The 22,007-nt window shown below is 38.8% G+C and overlaps 1 protein-coding gene across 9 annotated transcripts in view; it reads right to left on the reverse strand.

Annotated features, from left to right (window-relative positions):
• CELF4 (CUGBP Elav-like family member 4) overlaps window positions 1–22,007 on the reverse strand; it is a 720,910-nt gene that overhangs the window by 616,428 nt on the left and 82,475 nt on the right. For all 9 annotated transcript variants that reach the window (XM_027784805.2, XM_027784801.2, XM_027784803.2 and 6 more), the window contains exon 2: window positions 11,406–11,488. In XM_027784805.2, the coding sequence (XP_027640606.2) occupies window positions 11,406–11,488 (83 nt within the window). The remainder of the gene's footprint in view (window positions 1–11,405; window positions 11,489–22,007) is intronic.

A 22,007-nucleotide genomic window follows, 5' to 3' on the forward strand; every position in this document is an offset into this window, starting at 1 on the left:
TAGCATATCATCTTAGTCTAAGTTCAAGGTTAGAGCTAGTCTTAAAAGGCAAAGCAAGTGAAATCAAGAGGGTTACTGTTAAACTTGGCTCTTATAATAGTGTCGGCTTCTGTTCAGAACTCTCTTGGCCTTTGGACAACAATTCAATAACAGCTAGCAGAGACTTTCTAGGACTCTCAAGGATGTTTTCCGAGATATAAATGGAGAGACCTCCAGTGGCTCTGATCTGTATCATCAAGCCACCATGGTGCAAGACTTCAAGCAACATATCAGGAGCAGACCTGGCTGACTGGATGGGCTATGAAGAACTGTAATAACAACAATTATAAAGAGCGTTTGCACATCAGTGCAAAAGAATGAGGAGCAAAGAGGATGAATGTGACTGTTAATCTTCAGCTATCTGCATGGGAAAGTATGATTAATAACTATAGAGGCTTAACATAACCTCCTCAGATAACGAGTGAGGTGGCCTTCTCCGAGCCCTGATTATCCTCTTCTAATGGGCTTCATTTATTGTATAAACTAATAACCAAGGCCTAAGCACTGCGCACTCCAGGGTCTGCAGGAAAACCACTGGGCCCAAATGTGATTAAGCTGGTGAAGACAGCCCAGCAACACAGTGTGTTGGTTGAGGCGGGGGGGACCAGGAGGAGGGAAGGGCAAGCAAAGGATCCTTCAAAAAAAATTAAGCAGAAAGTAGCAGTGATCTGCCTTTTCATGTCAGTCTGCTGGTATAAATCCCCTGCCTTTCAACTGGGATTTTTATGAGTTTTCAGCTCGAATTGCTGGAAAGCCAGAATACAGCCCCAAGGTGCTAATATCAAGAAAAAGAGGCATTGATAATGAGGGGATCTGATTGCAATGCTGTCCAGAAAGTCAGCAGCAATGCCAGATCTGGAGAGTAACTCAAGTTGTCAGTCAGAGTTTCAGTGTTCGAGAGCAAAGAGGGACTCAAAGAAAGCTGGATTCCCCAAAGTGAATGAGTTCAACAACACAACCCTGGCCCAGAAAAAAAAAAAAAAAAAAAAAGAAAAAGAAATGACCTTCCAGCTCCCCTGGCTGTATTTCTAAAGTGCAAGCACAGCTGAAGGGAGGCAGCTTTACAGGGTATCTAAAGAAAAAGGGTGAGATTCTCATTTGAGCTGCACTGAAGTAAAGAAGCTTAAACACTGCAGAGTCCATGGAGTTACTCTGAACTTATACCCAGCAGACAAGAGTACGGAATGAAAGCCCCCCTCACTGGGAAGCATATTTCTTAGATGCACAATGAACATCACATTAGATTATCCAAACTGAAATAATTGTAAATACCCGATTTATCTGGACCCATTTATGCTGTCTGCTTAATTGTTGCACTTCACTCAACATGGACAATGAAATTAGTTTGGACAGGCTCACTTTAGAGGCATTACCACTGTGCTGTGGCAGCTTGGGTTCAGAGTGCTGATGGAAAAGGTTTAAGGCTTAATAGAACAAAAATAAAAGAGAAACACATAGCAATATAGATAAATTTGGGACCTCCACTGGGATATGAGACAATGTCTTTGAAGCGTGTCACATCTGTATTTTACTTTTTGGAGTGTATCCACATTTGTAGAGCCTGTACTATAGTTCCAAAACACATAAAGAGCCCACAAGTACATGCGTTTTCTCAGGATCCCCTCAGCTGCTATCTGCTTGCTGGCTGCTAGTGACATGTTGTGCCCAGCTTCCTGGGAGTGTCTTGGCTGCTCCCCTCCCTGGTGAAAATGAGTCTAATATCAAACAATGTGAAAGTGCAGTAATAGAAAAAACAACAAGCTGGGAGCAGGGGCTGCTATCACCAAAACATCTAGCCTGCAAGGCTTGGCTCCCCTGCACAAACCCCACCTCCCTTCCCCTGTGCAGGATAAGCATGGGCACAGAAATCAGTTGCTAGTCATTGCCCATTTGTTCTAAGGAAGAGCAGGCAGGAGAATGTTGCATGAACAGCCCTCTCCTTGCTGCATTGTTTCTTTTGGGCAACATGAACATACATGGGAAAACCCACATAATTTCAAAGCCTCATAATTTCAAGGAACATCAGATTTACAGCAAGCCACTTCTGCTACCTATATATGTGTAGCTTCACAAAATGTGGAAAAAAAATCTGTCACCTAAGTCTTTCCCTTTGTCTGGGAAAAATATGCGATCTCCCATACAGAGGTAGTTGGGAAGTAAGGTGTTCCTCCTTGGTAGCTGTAATCTCAAGTCATTTCACCGGGCAGGCAATATGTGAACACAGAGTAATGTTTCCAGCAAATCTAAAAAGGATATGAGAGATGGCAAGGGCAGACGTGAGAGTGAGATGGGACAGAGGAGAAAAGAAGGAGAAAATGCTGTTCAGCCAGACATGAGGCACTAGTGTGACTTTATTGAGAAAGGACACCACAAAGTATTGCAAAAGATAGAAGCAATGTCTCAGATGTTTAACAAGAAAGATCTTGACATAAGTCAGCCATAAATAAAAAGACCTAGAAAATCTGATTCCAGTTTTACCACCCTGGAAACAAAATGCTATTCCATTGATCAAAGTTATAAATGAAATCAGAAACTCATGCCAGCAAGTCTTATAAGTTACATATTTACCACGCAAAGTCACTATAGTAGCATCAAAATGTCTGAACCATTCACAGAACAAGAGAAAAATAAATTCATTCCATCTGTTTGAAGGAGCAACCTGAGCTTGGAATGGATTACATATAGCTGGACAAGACTTCAAGACTTGCTTTGCCAAAACCAGCCTACAAAGCCAGTGATCAAAACAGTTGTTTTTTGCAATATGCCAAAGAAAATATGCATTAGAAAGTAGCAGAGGCTTTGAGGATTGTTGTTTACCATTCCTAAGGAGGGGAAAGGAACAACTTCATTCTAGAACCATAGGATTCATTTGGTGCTGAAAATGTATGCAGACCAAGGTCAAAATATGGTGCAGAACTCATAGAAATCTGAAGGTACATGTTTTTAAAAGGAAATTTTAAGAAGATTTTTTCTTTCAGTATATTTTTATTTTAAAGGGGTGACATGATGGGAAGGAGAGGGGAGAAAAAGTATAAGAAACAAGATATAATAAGTCCCCATTAAAGAGAAAAATGGGAAATGCACATTTCTTCTTTGAAAAATAGGTTAGGCTTAATTTTGTCCTTGTACTTACAGAAACTAATCAGAGACATTTGACATTGCTGGGAACCTGCCAAGTGCAGAAACTCATACATGCAGTGCCGCTGTAAGTCTCTCACTGCAGCTTCTCAACAGAGCAAAATCACTTCAGATACCTACTTGCCTGAACTGATAGTGCAATCTCATGGTCAGTCATTCCCCACCACTTTTTCCCTGCCAAAGTAAGAGCTTAGCAGAAGTAAAGCACAGTAGCTAAATGGGTTATATCATGTCAAGTCCTATCAAAAGTTATCCATAAGTGGAGAGATGGGACAGTTTTTGTCACTCCCAAAAGCATTCCAGCTCAGCTAGTTCTTTAAAACGTGTTCTTAACTTTAAGCACAGTTTTAAGCTTAATGCATGAATCATGCTCTCAGGCTGTTTAATATAGGTTACACAGCTTTTTGAAAACATCTGCAGCCAGTGGTTGGATTTCACATGGTAAGGCTTGCAGTCTGTCTATGCTGCAACTGAAAGTCTGTTTTCAACATGCATTGATGTTCCTAACACACATGGCATGAGTAGCACTAACAGAAATAACATTTCAGGCAAGATTCAAGTCCTTATTGTGTAATCATCTCACAGGAATTACAGTAATGGAATGTAGTGGCTCCACAGCATTCATATCTGTGGTTTCGTGTTTATATTGCTATTATATGTGCTATTTAAATTTAACTAGACCAAGACACACTTCTTCGAGTTTCGATGATAATAATTTTGGAGGCAGACATACTTACCTGATCCATCACTCTTGTGTATAGTCTTCAACCTTTTCTACTTAAAAAAAATATATATATATATTATTTTCGTCTCACCAAGTATCTGAAGGATTTAAAGACATACATGCACTGCATGAAGAAACACGGGGCAGACAGCTTACACCAATGTAAGCTATGAGAAGTACAACTGCCACTGGTAAACCTATAGTTTAGGTGGGCATATTGCCAGAGGTGGAAGTCAAAATCACATAATTGTACAGCATTTTCATCTAAGTGCATTACTGAAAGCTTGCATTGGCCTTGCATTACAGATTACAGTCAGCACATTCTTCTCCATTACTGTATAGTGCGAATACGGGAAGCGGGTGTTTATGGAAAGGTTATCCTGTGAACAATGACCCCTGGACTAGGTAATGTCTCACAATATCATCCATATGACCAAACAAATGAAAAGTAAATTGATTGTTAAAGCATGCCTGTTCTTCTCTACCTCTGTCGCTCTGCGACTGAGAACATGGGACAAGAAGTGTAGGTTTATGGCTTGCAAGTTATTCCTGGGTGTATCCCATCATCACTCAGATCAGTAGGGTGATGCAACTGGAAACCCATGTTTAGGGTTTGTTAGCATCTAATGGCTAACACTGTTGAAACACCAAGACACCAACCATCTTTAATTCCTATAGCTTGAAGCTGGGATCTCTCTCTAGTAAAAACCCCATGGGAGCTACTGAATGGACCAGCAGGTGTCAGAGATGCTCAGCATTTTGTGAGATCAGATATTCAGATGCAAAGATTCTTGGTAGAAATATGTTTCCTCATTTAGAGCTATGGTACTGTTCACGATGACATCATTTCGGCAGTGACAAATATAGCTGACTCTGCTCTTTCCTACGCCATATAAATCCCTTGACCTCAATCAGATGACTGCTGATTTACACTTGTGTAAATGAAGTCAGAATCAAGCCCATGGCATTCACAAATGTAGGCCAGAGTAAGCATTACTCACAGACAAGAGACAACCCTTCAGAGGAAGGAAAAAAAGATCATTTTCATGCAAATATCCTTAATAATAAGGAACAAGAGATAGAAATAAGAGTATGAATGAAATGCAATCAAGAACTGCTCTGAGATCAGATTTGCTTCTAACTTTATGATGCTGCATCAGCTGCTCTTAAAGTAGCTTAAGCCCAAAATTTGACCTACCTGAAGCTTGTTATATATAATTTTTCATCAGGGATCTGTGAGCTAACTCAATCCCTAGGCTTGGCTTTGAAGGTAGCTGAAGGTGCTCAGCTACTTGCAGGATCTGAAAAGATTTGATTGCTGTGTTCTATGAAAATGGAAACTTTTTTTTCCCCCCCTGAGATCCAGGTTTGCCCTCAAATTGTTACACATTATCTATTTATTTATGCATAAACAGTGGCATTATGGCTTGGAGAACAGGGGCTCTTTGATGGGAGGTAAGCTTGACTAGCCTATGGGAGTTTACTGCTATGCATATAAATTAGGCCATACATACAAATATGCAGAATAGACAAGTGAAAATATACAGCATCTCTTTAAAATGAAATACTTTGATTGCTTCAATCACAAGAAGTTGTAAAACTACCTTGAAGAATTAACAGCCTCAGTACATGCTAACTACATCCATCATAAATTCGTCTTTAGTTTCTGTTATCATATCACTGTCTCTTGGGACCCCCAGTGCTGTCATCATTTGCCCTTTATAATTTATTCAGCTTGTACTTGCCTGAATCCTTTCTACTTATCATTCATCTTTACAGTTGTACATAAAATTAGATTGATCCTCCTATGCCAGACACGTCAGAGAGAAAAGTTGTCATTGAATAACACATAAAGCAAATGAAGGTCCAGCAAAAGCTTTTGTTGAATAACTTGGAAATTGTCCTTTGAGAGCCAAAAGGTGTCAAAGCAGAAACACAAGACAATATTACCTTTATAACTTTTTTTTTGCACACCATTTTCCAATGTCTGCCAAGTCTCAAACACAACTGAGAAGCCTTGTTCCCATTTTGCATATCAAGCTGATCTTAGCTAGCCACCACAAATGTGATGAATACCCCAGTCTCAGCTGAGATAACAGCATGCATCCAACACACTGGTTCTGTCAGAATGCTTGCTCTGTATCCTTTTCCTCCAAAGCTCTTTGGACTGGGTGGCAGAGAGATAGTTTACTTTGTATTCTAGAGGCTGCTGTATAGGGATACAGAAGCCAATCTTTAACTAGTGAAATGGAACTTCAATGTTTACCAAGCAGATAGGACCCAGGTGTTTCATCTCATCTGGTGAACAGAACAGCACTGTCAAACTACAGAGGTTTTTAGCAAATGGGAAGTGCATATAGTTTCCTCTCTCTTTCTTATCCCCCTCCTTTCCCCAAAGCAAGATCTGAACGCCCTTTTACTGGCTGGTCAGCCAGGAGGAAAGAAGGGGTAAAAAAATAATAACTATTTTAACCATGGCATTGACACTCCAAGATTTTAAAGCATTGGAGAATTTCTACAGGACTGTTTTTTGCAAGTCTCTCACCTCAGCTCTGGTTTTATTCCTTTTCATCTTCATTTTTAACTTCAGAAAACAGACACGTTTCTCCCAAGGGAACAATTAAATGTGTTTTCTTTCAAAATCTAAAGGGCATGGTGAGCAGGCTGTGTGTTCAGCAGGCTACTTTAATCAATGGAACCCATCCAGCCTGGCACTGCTGACCAAATGGCAATTTACATTGGTCGAAAAAAACTTTTGAAATGGGAAGGTGTGGGACTGTAGTACCATTTTTTGCATAATGCAGTGTGCAGGGTGAGATGTGGTTTAATGGTTTTCTAACAAGTTTTTGGAAAAAAGCTTTGAAACACTAAAAAAGACAGTAAGACTGCAAAATTACAGCAAGGTCTGCTTGAACAGTGAAATCCATGTTATATGTGCAGGGCTTCTAACATCCAGATGACACTCATGTCTCATGTAAGCCTTATTACAAGGACTCAAATGGGCTAGATTTCGCAAGACAGCCTCTCACATCCTCGCCATACTCAGGTTTCCTCACATATACAGAAGAGTCTGAGCTGGATAAGGCTAACAACATAGAAAAACATTTCTTTTTTTTTTAAAAAAAAGAAAAACAACAACTAAGCACAGAATCAGTTTCATTAGAGAGGGGTTTTTATTTGTTTAAAGCTGAGTTTAATATAAGTTTTATAAGCTCACCTGTCTTCTAATGTTAAAGTTGCATATTTTTGCATATGATAAATAATACAATGCATTTTTTTCTAGATGGCAGAAGAGACAAAGGGTATGAGAAAAGTTAGGAAAAAAACTAATTATGTTATGGACTGAGAAATTCAGCATACCAGTATTACCACTCTCCCTTTCTAGAGCAAGAAATACAGTAAGAAAGCCCAGTCTGCCTCCTAGCCCAAATAAGCCCCGCAGATTGCTGAGGTTAACAGATTCATAGCTACTTAATTTTATAGTTTTTCTTTGCAAGTCTTACAGGGAGGTTTTAGCATTATGCAAAGAGGCAGTGTCTCCAACCAAATATACATGGACTATTCACTCCCATTGCCTGAGAGAGCCACAAAGAAGCAAAGGAGAAAAATGCTGCTGTGCTTATCATACATGAGCTCAGTTTATTTGTGCTATAAATAAAAGTAGATCTTGATAGCATAATTACATTTCTCAGCATTATCCTCTGCCATTCGCTTCAGAAAGAAAAAAGAAAGGGGAGAAAAAGTTGACTTCACTATAATTTGTAATCAAAATGACTACACTTAAAACATAATTTTATTTCCCTGATTTCATTTCCTGTGGAGCTTTGTGGGGCAAATAGATAATATTATACCAAATGTGCAGGCAGATAATTCTCACATCCCCTGCACTGTCATTGTCTAGGTCACTTCCTCCCCTTCCCATGCTTTCCCCAAGACCATGGGCCATGGGTTTGATTTTATCATTGAGAGAGATATCAGAATCAGAAATCCCAAGGGTGAACCAACTTTTACTTTCTCTACTTTCTCTCCTGGTCCCCCAAAATTAGTCTTCCTTGCCTAACTTGCTTTTTATAAAGTTGGAGGGAAAAAAAAAAAAAGAAAGAAAGTGGTTTCCCACTATGAAGGATTAGCACAGATTATGGTGAACAATGTTAATTATAGGTGGGGAAAGAGAATAGTGCATCTCTCCAATCTGTTCTTGATTTCCCCCGTGTCTGTCTGTCTGGTAATAAGCCTCCTTTAATCTGGCAGTCCCCTTGGTGAAATCATCACCACGGACAGCAATATTGATTGCTTCTGAGAAACCATCACAGCTGCTCAACCAAATTACCTTTGATATGTGACCTTTAATGTAATTACTGCAACATCAAAGCATTTCTATAAATTATTAAAGAACTCATATACTTCATCATCCAGCTACTCTATTATATGTAAAATAAACAATCACAAGTAAACACTAAAATCTGAATTGCCTGACACTTGCAAAGCGCTCTTTACACACACACACACACCCTGCTACGTTAACCTTCCATTTTAGGCAAGACAATTTCCAACTGCCCAAAACAGCCTAATTCATTTAGATAAAGAGTATTCAACTAATAATTTTATGGTTTACATTCCATTCTCATTGCTTCAAAATATCTATCATGATTCCTTCCCGCCCCAAAACAAAGTGCTGTAAAGACTTTATTAATCAACACATACCTGCTTGGAAGTCTTTTGATTATTCGACAAGATGACTTTATGTCCCACATATAACATAGAAATATGTGAAACATATTTCTGTCATATTACAAAGCACATCCAGAAAGTAATTACTGTAAAATATGTGCATGTAGCCACTCCACTAAAAACAAAGTGATACATAGCTAAGAGCAAGGCGTCTGAAATCTGGACACAAAGTCCTCATGCCTCACTATTTCCATACATTAACATTCATGTGCATACTATTAAAAATGACTCAGTTCTCTGTTTTATAGTACAAAAACCACAGCAGTATTGCAAGAGCAGGCAAATACAGTTTTCTGGGGGATGGGAAAGAAGTGTCTTGATTCAACAGATCACTGTAGTACTATTTTCTTTTTTTGTTATAGCAGACTTGTTAATTATTTTTGATACCTCCTAAGTACTGCTGTTTATGTCACAGACAGCAGAGGGTCAAGAGAAGGTGTTATATATGTGTCATTTGTGAACTCATGTGAATGAGGACTTAGACCCCTGACCTTACAAGTGCTTTTTATTTTATGGTGATGAACTATGCTTGATATTGTTGGTGCATGTTATCAAGAACAGTCAGGTAAGTCATAAATAATTCTTTGCTACTCACACAGAAACCATAAAACAGATCCAGGCACGATAGTTTATCAAGAGACAAGACTGGTTTCCTTAAATAAACTACAGTGAGATCATTCAGAAGATGATTTTAGAAACTTGGCAGAAAGCTGTATGCAGAGGGTTTGCTGGTGGAAAGTAAACCTTTATCCTGAGACAAAGAGAACTGGAAATGGAAGGGATGGCAGAAATCAGTGCTCAGAACTCTCCAAAACCTGGTTGCTATTTTAGACAGAGGATTCACTATTCTCAATTCAATCAGATCCTGATGTGTCACCTCTAAGTGTAAAACAAAACAAAAAAGCTTTCTGAAGTCATCATGCTCAGTATGGGCTATATGTGATGGAAATTACATAAACCAAGGAAGAAGTGTTTTGCCTGTAGTCTGGAATCAGTCAGCATAACCTCTGAAGGAAGTCTTGATCCTAATGCAAAAGCTGGTTGAATTTTTTCACTGTCCAACAACAGTTTCGACTTTAAGAGTTTTGTGATGTGAAATCTCTAAGACACAGAATGAAATTCAGAACTGTGGATATATCATCACTTGCCCTCCCTCCCCAGTTCTGAGCCCTCACTCACTGACCCACTGTCTTCTTGAAGATATTTGCATAATACAACTTCAGGGTGAGATTTTAACCCTATAAAGAAGATATGAGCTCCACATGTGAGTGGTCTGGTTCCTAATGAGGAGAGCCAGCAGTCTCAGTGAAAACAACTGGAATTCCAGATAGTATTTTTAAAATACACACCACCTTATTCATCACAAGCATGTTTCTAGTTTTGATTTTGAATTTCAAGCATATTTCAGAAAATCTCAGGTAAAAGGTTACCTGAAACATCCTTATTCAAAATATTTTCATTTCTTTTACATCCAGTTCTATCAGAGGAGAGATAAGTAAAAAGAAAACATCACCTGTCAGAAGCCGGGTGGGGGAAGGCGGGGAAAGAAAAACCCCAAACTGAAATCCCACCAAAACTTATGCTACTTTCAATCTGTAGCTAAACAAGTGTCTAGAAAAAAAGTAATTCAGAGGGAGTTGTCAGCTGACAGAAATTTATTTTTAGGGAATGAAGTATTTATATATTTACATAAGGTATGGCCTTTAAAGCAAAGATAGATGTAGATGAGCAAGTGCATGGGCATCTTCATACTGGAAAGGTGGCATAAAGATAGGTAAATAGACCTGGGATGATGGAAACAAGCAGAGCAGAATCAACACTTCCATCAACCACACAGAGCAACTGATGTATCTTGTTTTGTGGAAAGGTAGGTTATGGGTATGCAGGACTCAGTCATTCAACACCAACTAATAAAGGCAGACTTTGGGTTCAATTTCCTCTCAGTTCAGATGCAACCTGGAATCCTCAGGATCCCACTTTTAATTATTTGATCACTGACTTTTGTGTCATTGTGAAACCAGCCCTATTCTAGCCACAGGAGTACTGTACTCAGCTGTTTCGAATCCATGTACCCTGGCTGAATCTAAATAGTCTCTTTCTTTCTCCCTCCTCCCGGTTACTGCTAAACTGGAAAGCCATCCCAGCAGGGCAGGTCTTCCCCACATAATGCTGATTCTAATTTTTGTTCTGCTTGTGTTGTCTGAACCTTAGATCTTGCTCATGTGAATAATTTTCCTCATTATCTTGTGTTCGTCTCTCCTCTCTCTCTTTTCTCCTTGTCTCACCGCCTTTCCAATCTGCTACAGCTGCCTGAATACTAAAGTAACTGAGTCAAACCACTTTGTCATCAGGAATATGTTTTCATTCTGTAATAACTCAATAATGTGATCTGTTTCTTGATTTCTTGCTGCCACACCTTGCTTCAGAGGAAAAATATAGTAAGACGTAACACCTGGTAAACATTTCTAATATTTCATTGTAGTAGTCAGAACCCTAAAACCTTCCCTCAGCTGAGTAAATCTGATAGAATCGAGCCCATAACCAGTTAAGTACTGCTTTCTGACTCCCAGTAAGAGCAGAGATGTTTTCATTTTTTGCATGGAAACTGTTTGGATGGTTCAGTTGATTTTATTAGCACAATGCAAATAGTGAATCATGCAAGTAACCGGAGACATTAGTGTTCCAAACCCAAGACAAGAACTCCATATACAACCCTTTATAGTTGTAAATAAAAAAAATAATAGCAAAAAAAAAGTTATCAATCTGGACTCACCCCTGGAAGTGTCTTCTGTTCATGCAGTGCACTCTGGGCCTTTAGAGCAGACTCCCTTTCGCAGTATGTTAAGAAGGCACAGCCTGTAAACAAAAGGCAAAACCTCAGTAAGAGCAATGTTTCAAAGAGGATCTGCTTAAAATTGAGACACAGAGCAAACCACATTCTTGTCATCACCTCATTCCCAGTAAATCAATAATAAAAATATCTCCTTAGTAGGTCAGTAGTAAAGAGTCAAGAAATGAAACTATCATCACTTCCTCTGAGCCCTGATGAAGTGAGCAACAGTGTGGCCATGAGTGCTTACTCTTGTTTGAATACATGTTTAACCATTGGAAACAGAGGGTTGTACAGGGTTAGGGATCCCAAAGAACTCACACGGTGGCAAGGTGGGGTAATGAGATCCCATTGCTGCTCCAGCAGCACCACTGGGAATAAGCCACATAACTGCCACATCACGCTGAAGGTCTCATGACCTTCTTTTGTACCCAGTGTTTAATTTAAAGGCATACAAGGACTTAGGACTTCCCACTGCAGAGGACAACACCTATTGTTTAGCCTGACTTGCATCTACAAGTAGTCTCCCTGTTTGCATCACACCAGAAAGCCACTTCACTGCACTTGCTGCTGCAAGGGCTCATTGGCTTCCAACCATTCATACAGACAATCACAGCAAAGCCCAGTCAATCAGTGCAAAACATCCATGTCGCTTTACAGAACATTAGAACTTCAGAGATGCTCTAGTGGATCACTTTCCTGATTCTTTAAAAAAAGTTGTCTTATAAACTGCAAAGGCTAAAGACCTCTCATGGTAGGGCAGAGAAAAAACATTTCTCTCCCCACATCCACGCTTGCCTTCTGATAAAACTGATCGGTTGCTATGTCTTACACCGGTTGTGTGTGTGTATGATGTGATCAGACTATTCCTTCTTACTGCAGTATACTGAAAACCTGCCAGTTCCTGCAGCAAAAGAAATGCTTGTTATGCAGAGGACATTTTCTCTTTAGTTACTACAGAATGTCTGCAACCTCGCCAGCTCCTTGAAATGGAGGTATCAGATCTTTCAGGGTTTAGGGAGCATGTCCATCAAACTGTGGGCATATTCCAAGAACAACACAAGTACAGAGAGACTGCCAAAGAAACAAATGTGTCCCACAACCTCACCTTGACCCACCCACCTTTTCCTCATGCATATAAGAAGTATGCAACAGGTAAGCACACAGTAGACTATGAACTTTTTTTCATCTCTGATCACCACTATGAACTTTTTGTTCATACAATGTTCACTGCTTTATCAAGGTTGGTTCCTTAAACAATATTACTGAAGAAATATATGCTCATTCTTTTCTTCTTTATAATGCTTTAAATATATTAGTATGGCCAAGAGACTAGGGAGATTTTTTTTTCTATAAACAAACATACATATATATATATATATAAATATGTGTGTGTACTTTTTTTTTTTTTTTCCTTAAAAATTGTTTTGTGGAAGTCACCCTACTCTTCACACAATGAAGCTACAAGCTGGATCTGGATGAATGTTCCAATTTGGTGTGGAAAAAACCCAACCCTTATTTTTGCCCTATTTCTTACTCTATATTGCTTTCTGAAGGTCTTGTTCCTTTCAGTTTATTCAAGCCAACCACGTTTATTATGTCTCAATAATTGAGACTCAGAAGTGGAAGTTGACAATTAAGGAAGCAGACTGAACAGCAGCAAAAGTTTGCATACTCTAATTGGAATTATTTGGATTCATTCCCCTCTAACTTTAAATGGATGAGTTTCCAGTTAGTCTGCATCTACCAGAGAAGAGGAAGAAACTGTGGCAGAGAGTTTACAGCTAGTAGAACTAATGGGTTGAAAAGGATCCTTAAAAGTCAACCATAGCCTGATAATCAAATGGGAAACTATGCTTAAATTTAATTTCAGTGTTAAATCACAGGCTGAGAGCTCTCTCTTGACTAGACACAATAAGAAAGTCTCCCTTTAGTAGCAGACGTGGAGCAGCTGATACAGTCTAATTAGGCACATCATAGTGCACTGTTATAGAGATAAACTATGCAGTGTAAAGCTCCCATAATGATAGCTATATTTTTCTCCTTATTGTGATGGTCATGACAACAGTTCAGGGTAACAGTGTCCTGCAACTCCTACCATATCATGACTGTAATTCAAACTGAATAGACAGGAGACTGCTCCTCTTTGAAGGATCAAAGTTTCTGTCCGAGATCCATGTGAAGGGGGGTGGGGGTGGGGGGTGGAGTTTGAGGGTGGAAGTTCTCATCAGGGAGAAACCTCTGTTAAGTCCTCTCCAAACATGTTTGTAAAAGTAGTAGAACTACCAAACTCCAAGAAACAGTACTTACTAGAAGGCATCCAAACATCTCCAATTTCCCAAAGAGGGTGTTAAGGGTAAAAAGACTTATAAACTGAAAAGAAATAATCTGGTCTCTCATACGGTCAGACAAAGAAAAAACATGTTTTTCAGGGACAATTTCTTTTTTTTTTTTTTTTTTTTTTTTTAGGTATTTATTTTTCCTTTCTCCTTAAAAATATTCTATGCACATGAATTACACTCTATCCCACTCTTGTTGTGTAAGAAGTAATTCATTCAGGAAAAATAATACTTCATTTGCTTTAAGTAAGTGTCCTGATTGCTTAGAGACAGTAAGAAGTTCCATCCTAGCAGTGGCCAGCTGGAATAAAGTAGAGCTTAATGTTCATAAGCCTCAAACCTGAACCTTAAAAGCCCAGTTCATGGGGGTTCTTTTGTCTTCCTTGTGCTTATCACAAAATTGCTTTACAAGGCACTAACCCAGCATCAACTATCAGCTAGAGTAGAATTTTTCAAAAATATTAACATATGGCTTGTGATGAAACAATACATATCTGTTATTCCATCCTGCAAGAATTTCCATATTTCAGTTCCTTGTGCATTGCGACAAAAGGCAGTAAGATTTCTTTCTCGCCTTCCCCCGCCCCCTTCCCTTAGATACATCAAAATACTTGATTCATCCTTTGTATTGTGATGCTTAATGTAATTACAACTATAGCACCTCTTTCAGGTGTTGCTTTTCCTATGCTACATCTTTCAATGTGCATTCATATGAGCCCTCCAAAGGATTCTTGCTTCCCGAAGAACGTTGCTTAAAGAACAGAGCACTGAACACTCAGGTCTTGAAATAACGTCATATGGAGCAGCAATATTGGGTTTTACAGAGAAAAGTGAAACTGGTGAGAAAAGGTGTTTTTTAAAATTTTGATTTCCCAGATGGAAAATAATTTCAGAACAATCGGTTTTCCCCACTGACAGTTTTGATTGTGTATAGAACCACCCATTTCACTGGGTGGGGGGGTGGGGGCGTGGGGGGTGTGGGGAGCACAGGGGAAGAACCAAACAAAAACCCAAAATATTTTGCTAGTAAACTGTTAAGCAGCTCAACCTGATTGCTCACTTCCTATCAGCTCTTCTTGCTGGATGTGTATCTGGACTTCTGTGCGAAAAGCTTCATATTCCATTACCAATCATTCGCACCATCCAGCCCCCTGGAACAGCCTATGTTCAACAGTATAATGCATATTTCTGAACACATCTCTTAAGGAAAGATAGAGTGAAGACTATGCATTATTTCTGTCATCTACTTGTGTGGGTGATAATGACTGAGGGAGTACAGTGCTTGAGAATCATATCTGAATTTGAACAAAAAAATCTAATTGACTAATTATTGATAATGAATGACTTGCTCTTAGCTGTTCCTAATTTCAGTTCCATTTCTCTCAAACATACCAAGTTTTCCAGACATATGTCAATCAGCTAAATGATGCTTTGTTTGGATTATGTCTTTCCAAATGTTTATTTGCTACCAGCGGACAGCTCTTTGGGCTAGTGCATAAACATCTGGAAACTCCCAGCTGGCAATTAACTCTCAACCTATTGAACTACAGTGTCTTGGAAACATGAGGACGTACCAAGTAGTCTCCTGGGAAACAAGGCTGTTAAAGAGAAAAGGGAAACAAAAACAAGAGCTTGAGATAGGGGTAAAAAAAAATTAAAAGCTCCATTTTAATTTTACCTCCAGGGAATTCAATAATGTAAATAATAATTGCATGGAATACAGATGGATAATGATCACACTTACACAAACTTCAACAACACAATAAGTCTCATGAAGATTTTGCAAAAGCCTGGGAGGAAAAATGGTCAGAGGACACAGTCTGAGCTGAACAGAATAATTCTAGAAACAAAATGTTACTTCACCCCACCGGTACTCGGTTCATCCTGGGACAAATGAAAACAAGTCTTCTCATGACATCTTGGTGTTTATCACTTCAGTGAATCAGGTGACTGTCAGTCACTTTAAATCAGTCAAGTAGCTCTGACCAGCTAAAAACCAGTGGTCATCTAACTCAAATTTAGCTATTTAAAATTAGTTATCTTAGGGTCTACCATCAATGACAAGGCATTCATTTAACTTAGCATACAGGAGAGGAATAAACCTCTGGAAAGGCCTGTTCTCTACATCAGGTGTAAGAACTATGCACAACCATCTCTGGTGCAGGCTTTTAGCTTGAAGTTTGCATGTTCACAGCATTAGATTCCACCTGCTACTTCTAATTTCCCAGTTACCTCAAGTATATGCATTATCTGTACCTTAATTAATCCTTGTTATATGTGATGGGAGATGAAGGACACTGGAGATCTATATTTATATATATATAATTTATATTTATATTATATATATTCAGATTAATAACTGTAATTTTCCTTCTTTCTTTTTTTTTTTTTTTTTTATTCTGGCAGACAGCCACAGGTATCCCAGCACAGTTTCTCCTCTTTACCCATTGTTTAGATCAAAGAACAAGCACTTGGTGACTTATGACTCTTTCTTTGCATGATGTCTTTTGGTGACATCTTATGATTTTATTTTAGAACTATATAACCTCATGCAAAGCATGCCTTTAACATCTAGATCCAGAGGCATTGTCTAAGATAATTTCCAGGTATTCTTTGTCTGTCCAAACAAGGTATTAAAGGTCCAGTCTAAATCTAATGAAAAAATGCTTGTACACTTTGACAGGCTTTGGAGAAGGGGCCTTTAATCTTTCTGTGCCCGTGTTTACTCTTTGGCATTATCAGGGAAAATTTAGAAGTTTGTTAGGTGCTTTAAGACTCTTGGACAAAAGCCAAGAGCTAAAGCAGATACTGAGTTCAGGGGTGTAAATCCAGTCAAGGGGAGAGCTCTCATGTAACTCAACAGAACTATGCAATTACACCGCCATAAAACAAAGTTCCTGATTTGACCCATAATCAATATACTGCCTCTCTTAGAAGGATCCTGGGCTCAGACAGTGATTCGAGCTGAACTGGTGATAATCCAGAGTAGTTAGGGTAACCATAGGTTTTGAGCAGGTTGGTTCAAGTGGTCTAAACCAGTTTTTGATTCACATACATTTATGATTATAGAGTATGCACTCAACCAGTTATCACAGCTCAGCTGACAGCTGATAACTTCTGAGACTACACCCCTTCTGATACCTGTAAGGATAATTAAAATCAGAATCATTGCCCAAGAAAAGATAAAACTATCACAGGGCTGTCAGGATTTTTGGTTTTTTTGTTTGTTTGTTTGGTTGGGTTTTTTTTCTTCTTTGAGTCAATTAGCTTCATGCTTTTAGTTACAATAATATTAATTGACTTTAATGGTGAGTTTCCTAAATCGACCTTCCTATGTTGTTTTATGTTAAGATTCCTGGATAGCACACTGAATGGTGAACAACTACTATTCTTCAAAACCCTTGTATGAATAATTATGCAAGAACGAACAAAGGAATCTGTTCATAGTTTCTCCTACTGTAGACCTTTCCCCCCTATCACCTTTAATGTACATAAGTTCCCAAAAACCCAAGGCAAAGAAGCCAAGGGCTTTACTCCAGCAGCACACTGTGGAGTTCAAGAAAGCAAACTGCAGTTCAAGCAGAACTATCCAAGATCTTCATGCTTCATACAGAAAATGGAGGAAAGCAGTAATATCGTATACCTTAAACCACATGTTAGTACTGGTAAGAATAGCTACAGTCTTGCAAATGAGCTGCTTTGAGAGCTAAAAGCTTGCATCTCTGGGAAATCGGAACTCTCAGCTGGTCACAGGTCTGAGCATCCCATTTAGTGATGTTTCAGTCTCTCTGTGCTTAATTGCCTTTGAAACTTTTAGATCAGCTTGTACAAGTTACCTGTGGTGGACCAGAGACCTGTTCCCCATCTTCCAAGCTCTAGGTTTCTATTTAAAAGAGCCTTTCCCCTGAGGATAACAGTTGCTTGCTTCAAGATTTCAGGGATCTGTTACACAGAGAAAGATTGTAACACCTAAGAAAACTCTTTCCTTAAAATCAACACCTTGAATGATGTCTCCCAGCTAGGATTTCAAAGTGAAAAAAGAACCCTTTTTCACTTTAACTATCCTAGCTCTACATGTCTGGTTTTGAAACAATTCTCATTTGCTCTGTCTACAGTGGACTGCCCAAGGTTTAATCACTTGAGGGTTTCAGAGATTGAGCTGAATTTTCTTGAGGGGGACACAATCAATAAAGACTTTTGGAACTGGAAATGTTTTATCCAATTTCTTCATCTGTTTCTCTCTCAGTGATTAACTACCTTCTGATGAAAGTTAACGTCTTTGCAGGTAAAGAACATTCACTTGGCTAGAACTTTCTTTTTCTCCATCTCCCCTGCTGCATAACTACTGAACACTAACTGTTTAGAGAAAAAGATAGGAATAAACATCTTCCCAGATATCTGCTTCCCTGTCAATTATATTACAAGGCAGATTAACATCCGAAATGCCCTGCTGTGTGGAATGCTAATTTTCTTTCTCCTCTTATGTTATCTTCCATTAACTATTATGATGCTGCTGTTTTCCTACTATAGACAACTTGATAGGGGACTGTATGTAAAAGCATACATAAGGCACACTCACATAAACCCATGAACCAATATTAAAAAAAAAAACAAAAACAATTTTAAGAGTCCAAATCTGAAAACACATAAATTAATCATGTTTACAGAATATTAGCTCACTTACAATGCATTTCAAAATGAGACATGGATATGCAAAATTCAAATCAGAGCCCTTCCTTTGACTAAGCAGGGCTTAATTACATTTAGCAGTGTCCAGGCAGACAGCAAAGAGACTCGAGTATGTGTTAGTGTATGTAAGCATTTCAACAAAACACAGACAATAGTTTCATCTTGATTTTTTATAACAAGTAGGTTTTTAATGAAAACACCAGTTTTTAAAAGACCAAAATTTCTCATGGAAAGTTTCAATGAAATATTTTGTTAACAATCATTTCTTAGCCCTATGATTGTCCTGTTGTCAGCTGGGAATAGCTACTTTTTCTTCTCAGTGGCTGGTACAACATTATGTTTCAGATTTAGTATGAGAACAATGTTGATAATACACTGAGGTTTGCAATTGTTGCTACCCAATGTTCATACTAAGTCAAGGACTTTTTAGTTTCTCAGGCTTTGCCAGCCAGAGGGCTGGAGAGGCACAGGGAATTGGGAGGGGACACAGCGAGGACAGCTGACCTGAACTAGCCAAAGAGATATTCCATACCATCGAACATCATATAGAGTATGTAAACTGGTGGGGAGGGCTGGCCAGAGAAGGCCAATCACTGCTCAGGAACTGGCTGGGCATCAGTCAGTGGGTGGTGAGCAATTGTATTGTGCATCACTTAGGTTTATTTTTCACCCCTCTTCTCTTTGGTTTTTATTCCTCTCCATCTCTCTCTCCTTTTCATCATCATTATTGTTATTATTTATTATTTTATTTCATTTATTAAATTGTTGTTCTGTCAACCCTTGAGTTACCCTTGTCCCCCCAGTTCCCATCCCCCTCCTGCCAGGGGGAACAGGAGGAGTGAGTGAGTGGCTGTGTTGGTGCTTAGTTGCCAGATAGGGTTAAAACATAACAATAATACAATTTCTGATGCAATCCTACAGCAAAAGAAGCTTATTCCAGGACAGTCAGTAGTCCAGACTGTAATCTGAATCAGTGAAACAAGGTCTCAAGCCCAGGGCTTCTACACATCAGAGCAGAGTGCACTGTCACTGGCAGACCCCTGAGGGTTATCTCCCTTTCTTCAGTAACTCCAGAGCTACCTTGCCTCCATCACACGGCAGAATTGGAAATCTCAAACCTTTTACTCCCAGGATGAGGGAACAGTTTCTGGCTCTGACTCACACAATGATAAGTTTCTCACAGGTTCCTTGCAAGTTGCTTTGAACCATCCTCTGTGGACTGGTAAACTCAAGATAAGGTACAGAATGAACCATTGATTTGACATAGCATATGCCAGGTCCTGTTTTCCCATAACTGCCAACATTTCAGTTTTAAATTTTATCCTGAAACTTCTGAGATACTTTTGATCATCTGAGCCCAAGTCAACCCAAGATTGGCTGCTCAAGTTTCTGCAAGTCTAGTCATCTAAAGAATTTTATTTCCCAGAGTAAGTGTCTAAATTCTGTATGCACAGTAAACCATAAATAAATAGACATCCCATTAGAGAAATATGAATGTTGATTACTGGTTAAGGTAGTTGTCTACCAAAGAGAGTGCTGGTGTGCCTAACAGGGCCTGAAAATATTTGATGATTTGAATTACAGTAGAAAACTTACTTTTAAACACACCAGCCTCAGTTCAGCTTCTCTAACTGTGGACTCCATGTTGTAAGGAGACATGCATGCCCTCAGGCCCTATCCATCAAGAAATTATGGCATTTTTTTTTAATTTAAAGTTTAGGTTTACCTAAACCACTGATGTAAAAGTCAAAGCCAAACTCTAGGGAACGCTTAAGTAAGGATAAGAGTAAGTAGGTTTCAGCTTCTACTCAGTAAGGAAACATCAAGTCAGAATTCTGATCACCTCTAAGCCTGGCTCATTCCAACTTTCCTATTACTTCAGAGAAAAAGTCAACATATTGGTGTTACCCATTTAATATTGTAGCCTCAGAAAAAAAACCTATAAAACTATGTCATTAAATCTTCAAGATTTCTTGTTTCCAGGGTGATGATAAGTGAAAGAAATATGGAAGGTGGGGTTATCGCCTTGCTATTTACTGGTGAAAGTCAGGAATGTAATGAAAAACAATCTTGCTATTGAAGCACTACTGCTTGCCTTCAGACAGTTATGGGTTAAACCTACTTAGAGCACATGCATTAATTAGACTCTGTACTTGCTGTTCTGGGTCCTGCCTTTCAAGTTCTTACTATTGTTAGCAGCATCTGAATACCTCAGTAGATTTTCTAAAACACTTAGTTGTTCCAGAAACTTTTCCCTCTCTTCATTTTGTTTTGATTTTTATATCCACTTCTTTTTGGGGAGACTTTTTCAAGAATTCTGAACTAGTCTCCAGAGGTTGTTTTACTGCCAAACAACATTCATTTGGAATGCCTTGCATCTCAGTAAAGTAAACCTAAACCAAAACCATCTCCAAACAGATTAAACTGTTCTACCACATACAACTTTTCCCAAGCCTTGACTTTCTGCATCCACATAGGGCTCTTTGGGTTTTTTTTGGTTGGTTGGGTTTTTTTTTTTCAAGTGCTCATTATTTTTAACCAGGGTGAGGAACAGATATTTCTTGGAAAATAACATCAACTCTGTGTGCAGGAAACTTGTTTGCACTTAAAAACATAAGAAAAGTTGGTATTTCCAACCTTAAAAAAAATGTCAGGGCCATGCAGTGAATATCTTCTTAATAGCACCATCATATGATCAGTTATTTATGCTTTTGTCTTGGGAACATACAAGTAACCTGTTCTAAGTGCAAACTTGTATGCGCTCCAAATAGCTTCATATTCTTTCTTCTGAGATAGGGCACATGTGTCAATAGAGACTTCTGACATTTCCAGCTCAAGGTTGAAAGCAGAAGGCACTGAAACAACTGCAGGAAAGAGCTATTATTAAACAACTTCTAGCCCATTCAGAAACAGACTGTTTAATATCTCTCTATAGAGTTATTGTTCTTACAATTGTGCCAAGCCACATTTTTCCAATTCAAGAAGTTCAGATTCAGAGTGGAACCTTTAAGACACCTCTCAAAATCAACCTCAGTACCTTTCTATTACTTATGATCAAGTTTTTTTCACCTTGTGCGTAAGAACTGTAAACAGAAAAACATTATAATCTCTTTCCTAAGTTCCACAGGGTTTTGTTAAGTTTAAGTTCAGGTAAGTGCATCTGAAGCCACCTTAGGACTTTTATATTACAAATCGAATCCAGACCCACAAAGAATGTCTTTCATGATTCCAGCTGATACAGAAATGAAAATCTTTAAGCAGCAGCTGCTGCCTCAAGATGATCATCCTGAGACTGGAAGTCTCCAGAAACTTGCAAGAGTCACAATATGAGCCAGAGAAAAACTCTGCAATACCACCTGGCTTCATGAGATTTCTGGAGACAAATTTTAGCTGTCAGAACAATTAACATCCAGGCTCCCATAACCAGATGCTGTTTTCCATATGTTTTGACTTTGGATAGTTTCTTCTATCTTCTAATTGATGTTAGTAGCATCAAGTATTGTCTTTTCTATTTCTT

This window comes from Falco peregrinus, chromosome Z, assembly GCF_023634155.1.
Source record: "Falco peregrinus isolate bFalPer1 chromosome Z, bFalPer1.pri, whole genome shotgun sequence".
In the NCBI taxonomy this organism is placed as follows: Eukaryota; Metazoa; Chordata; class Aves; order Falconiformes; family Falconidae; genus Falco; species Falco peregrinus.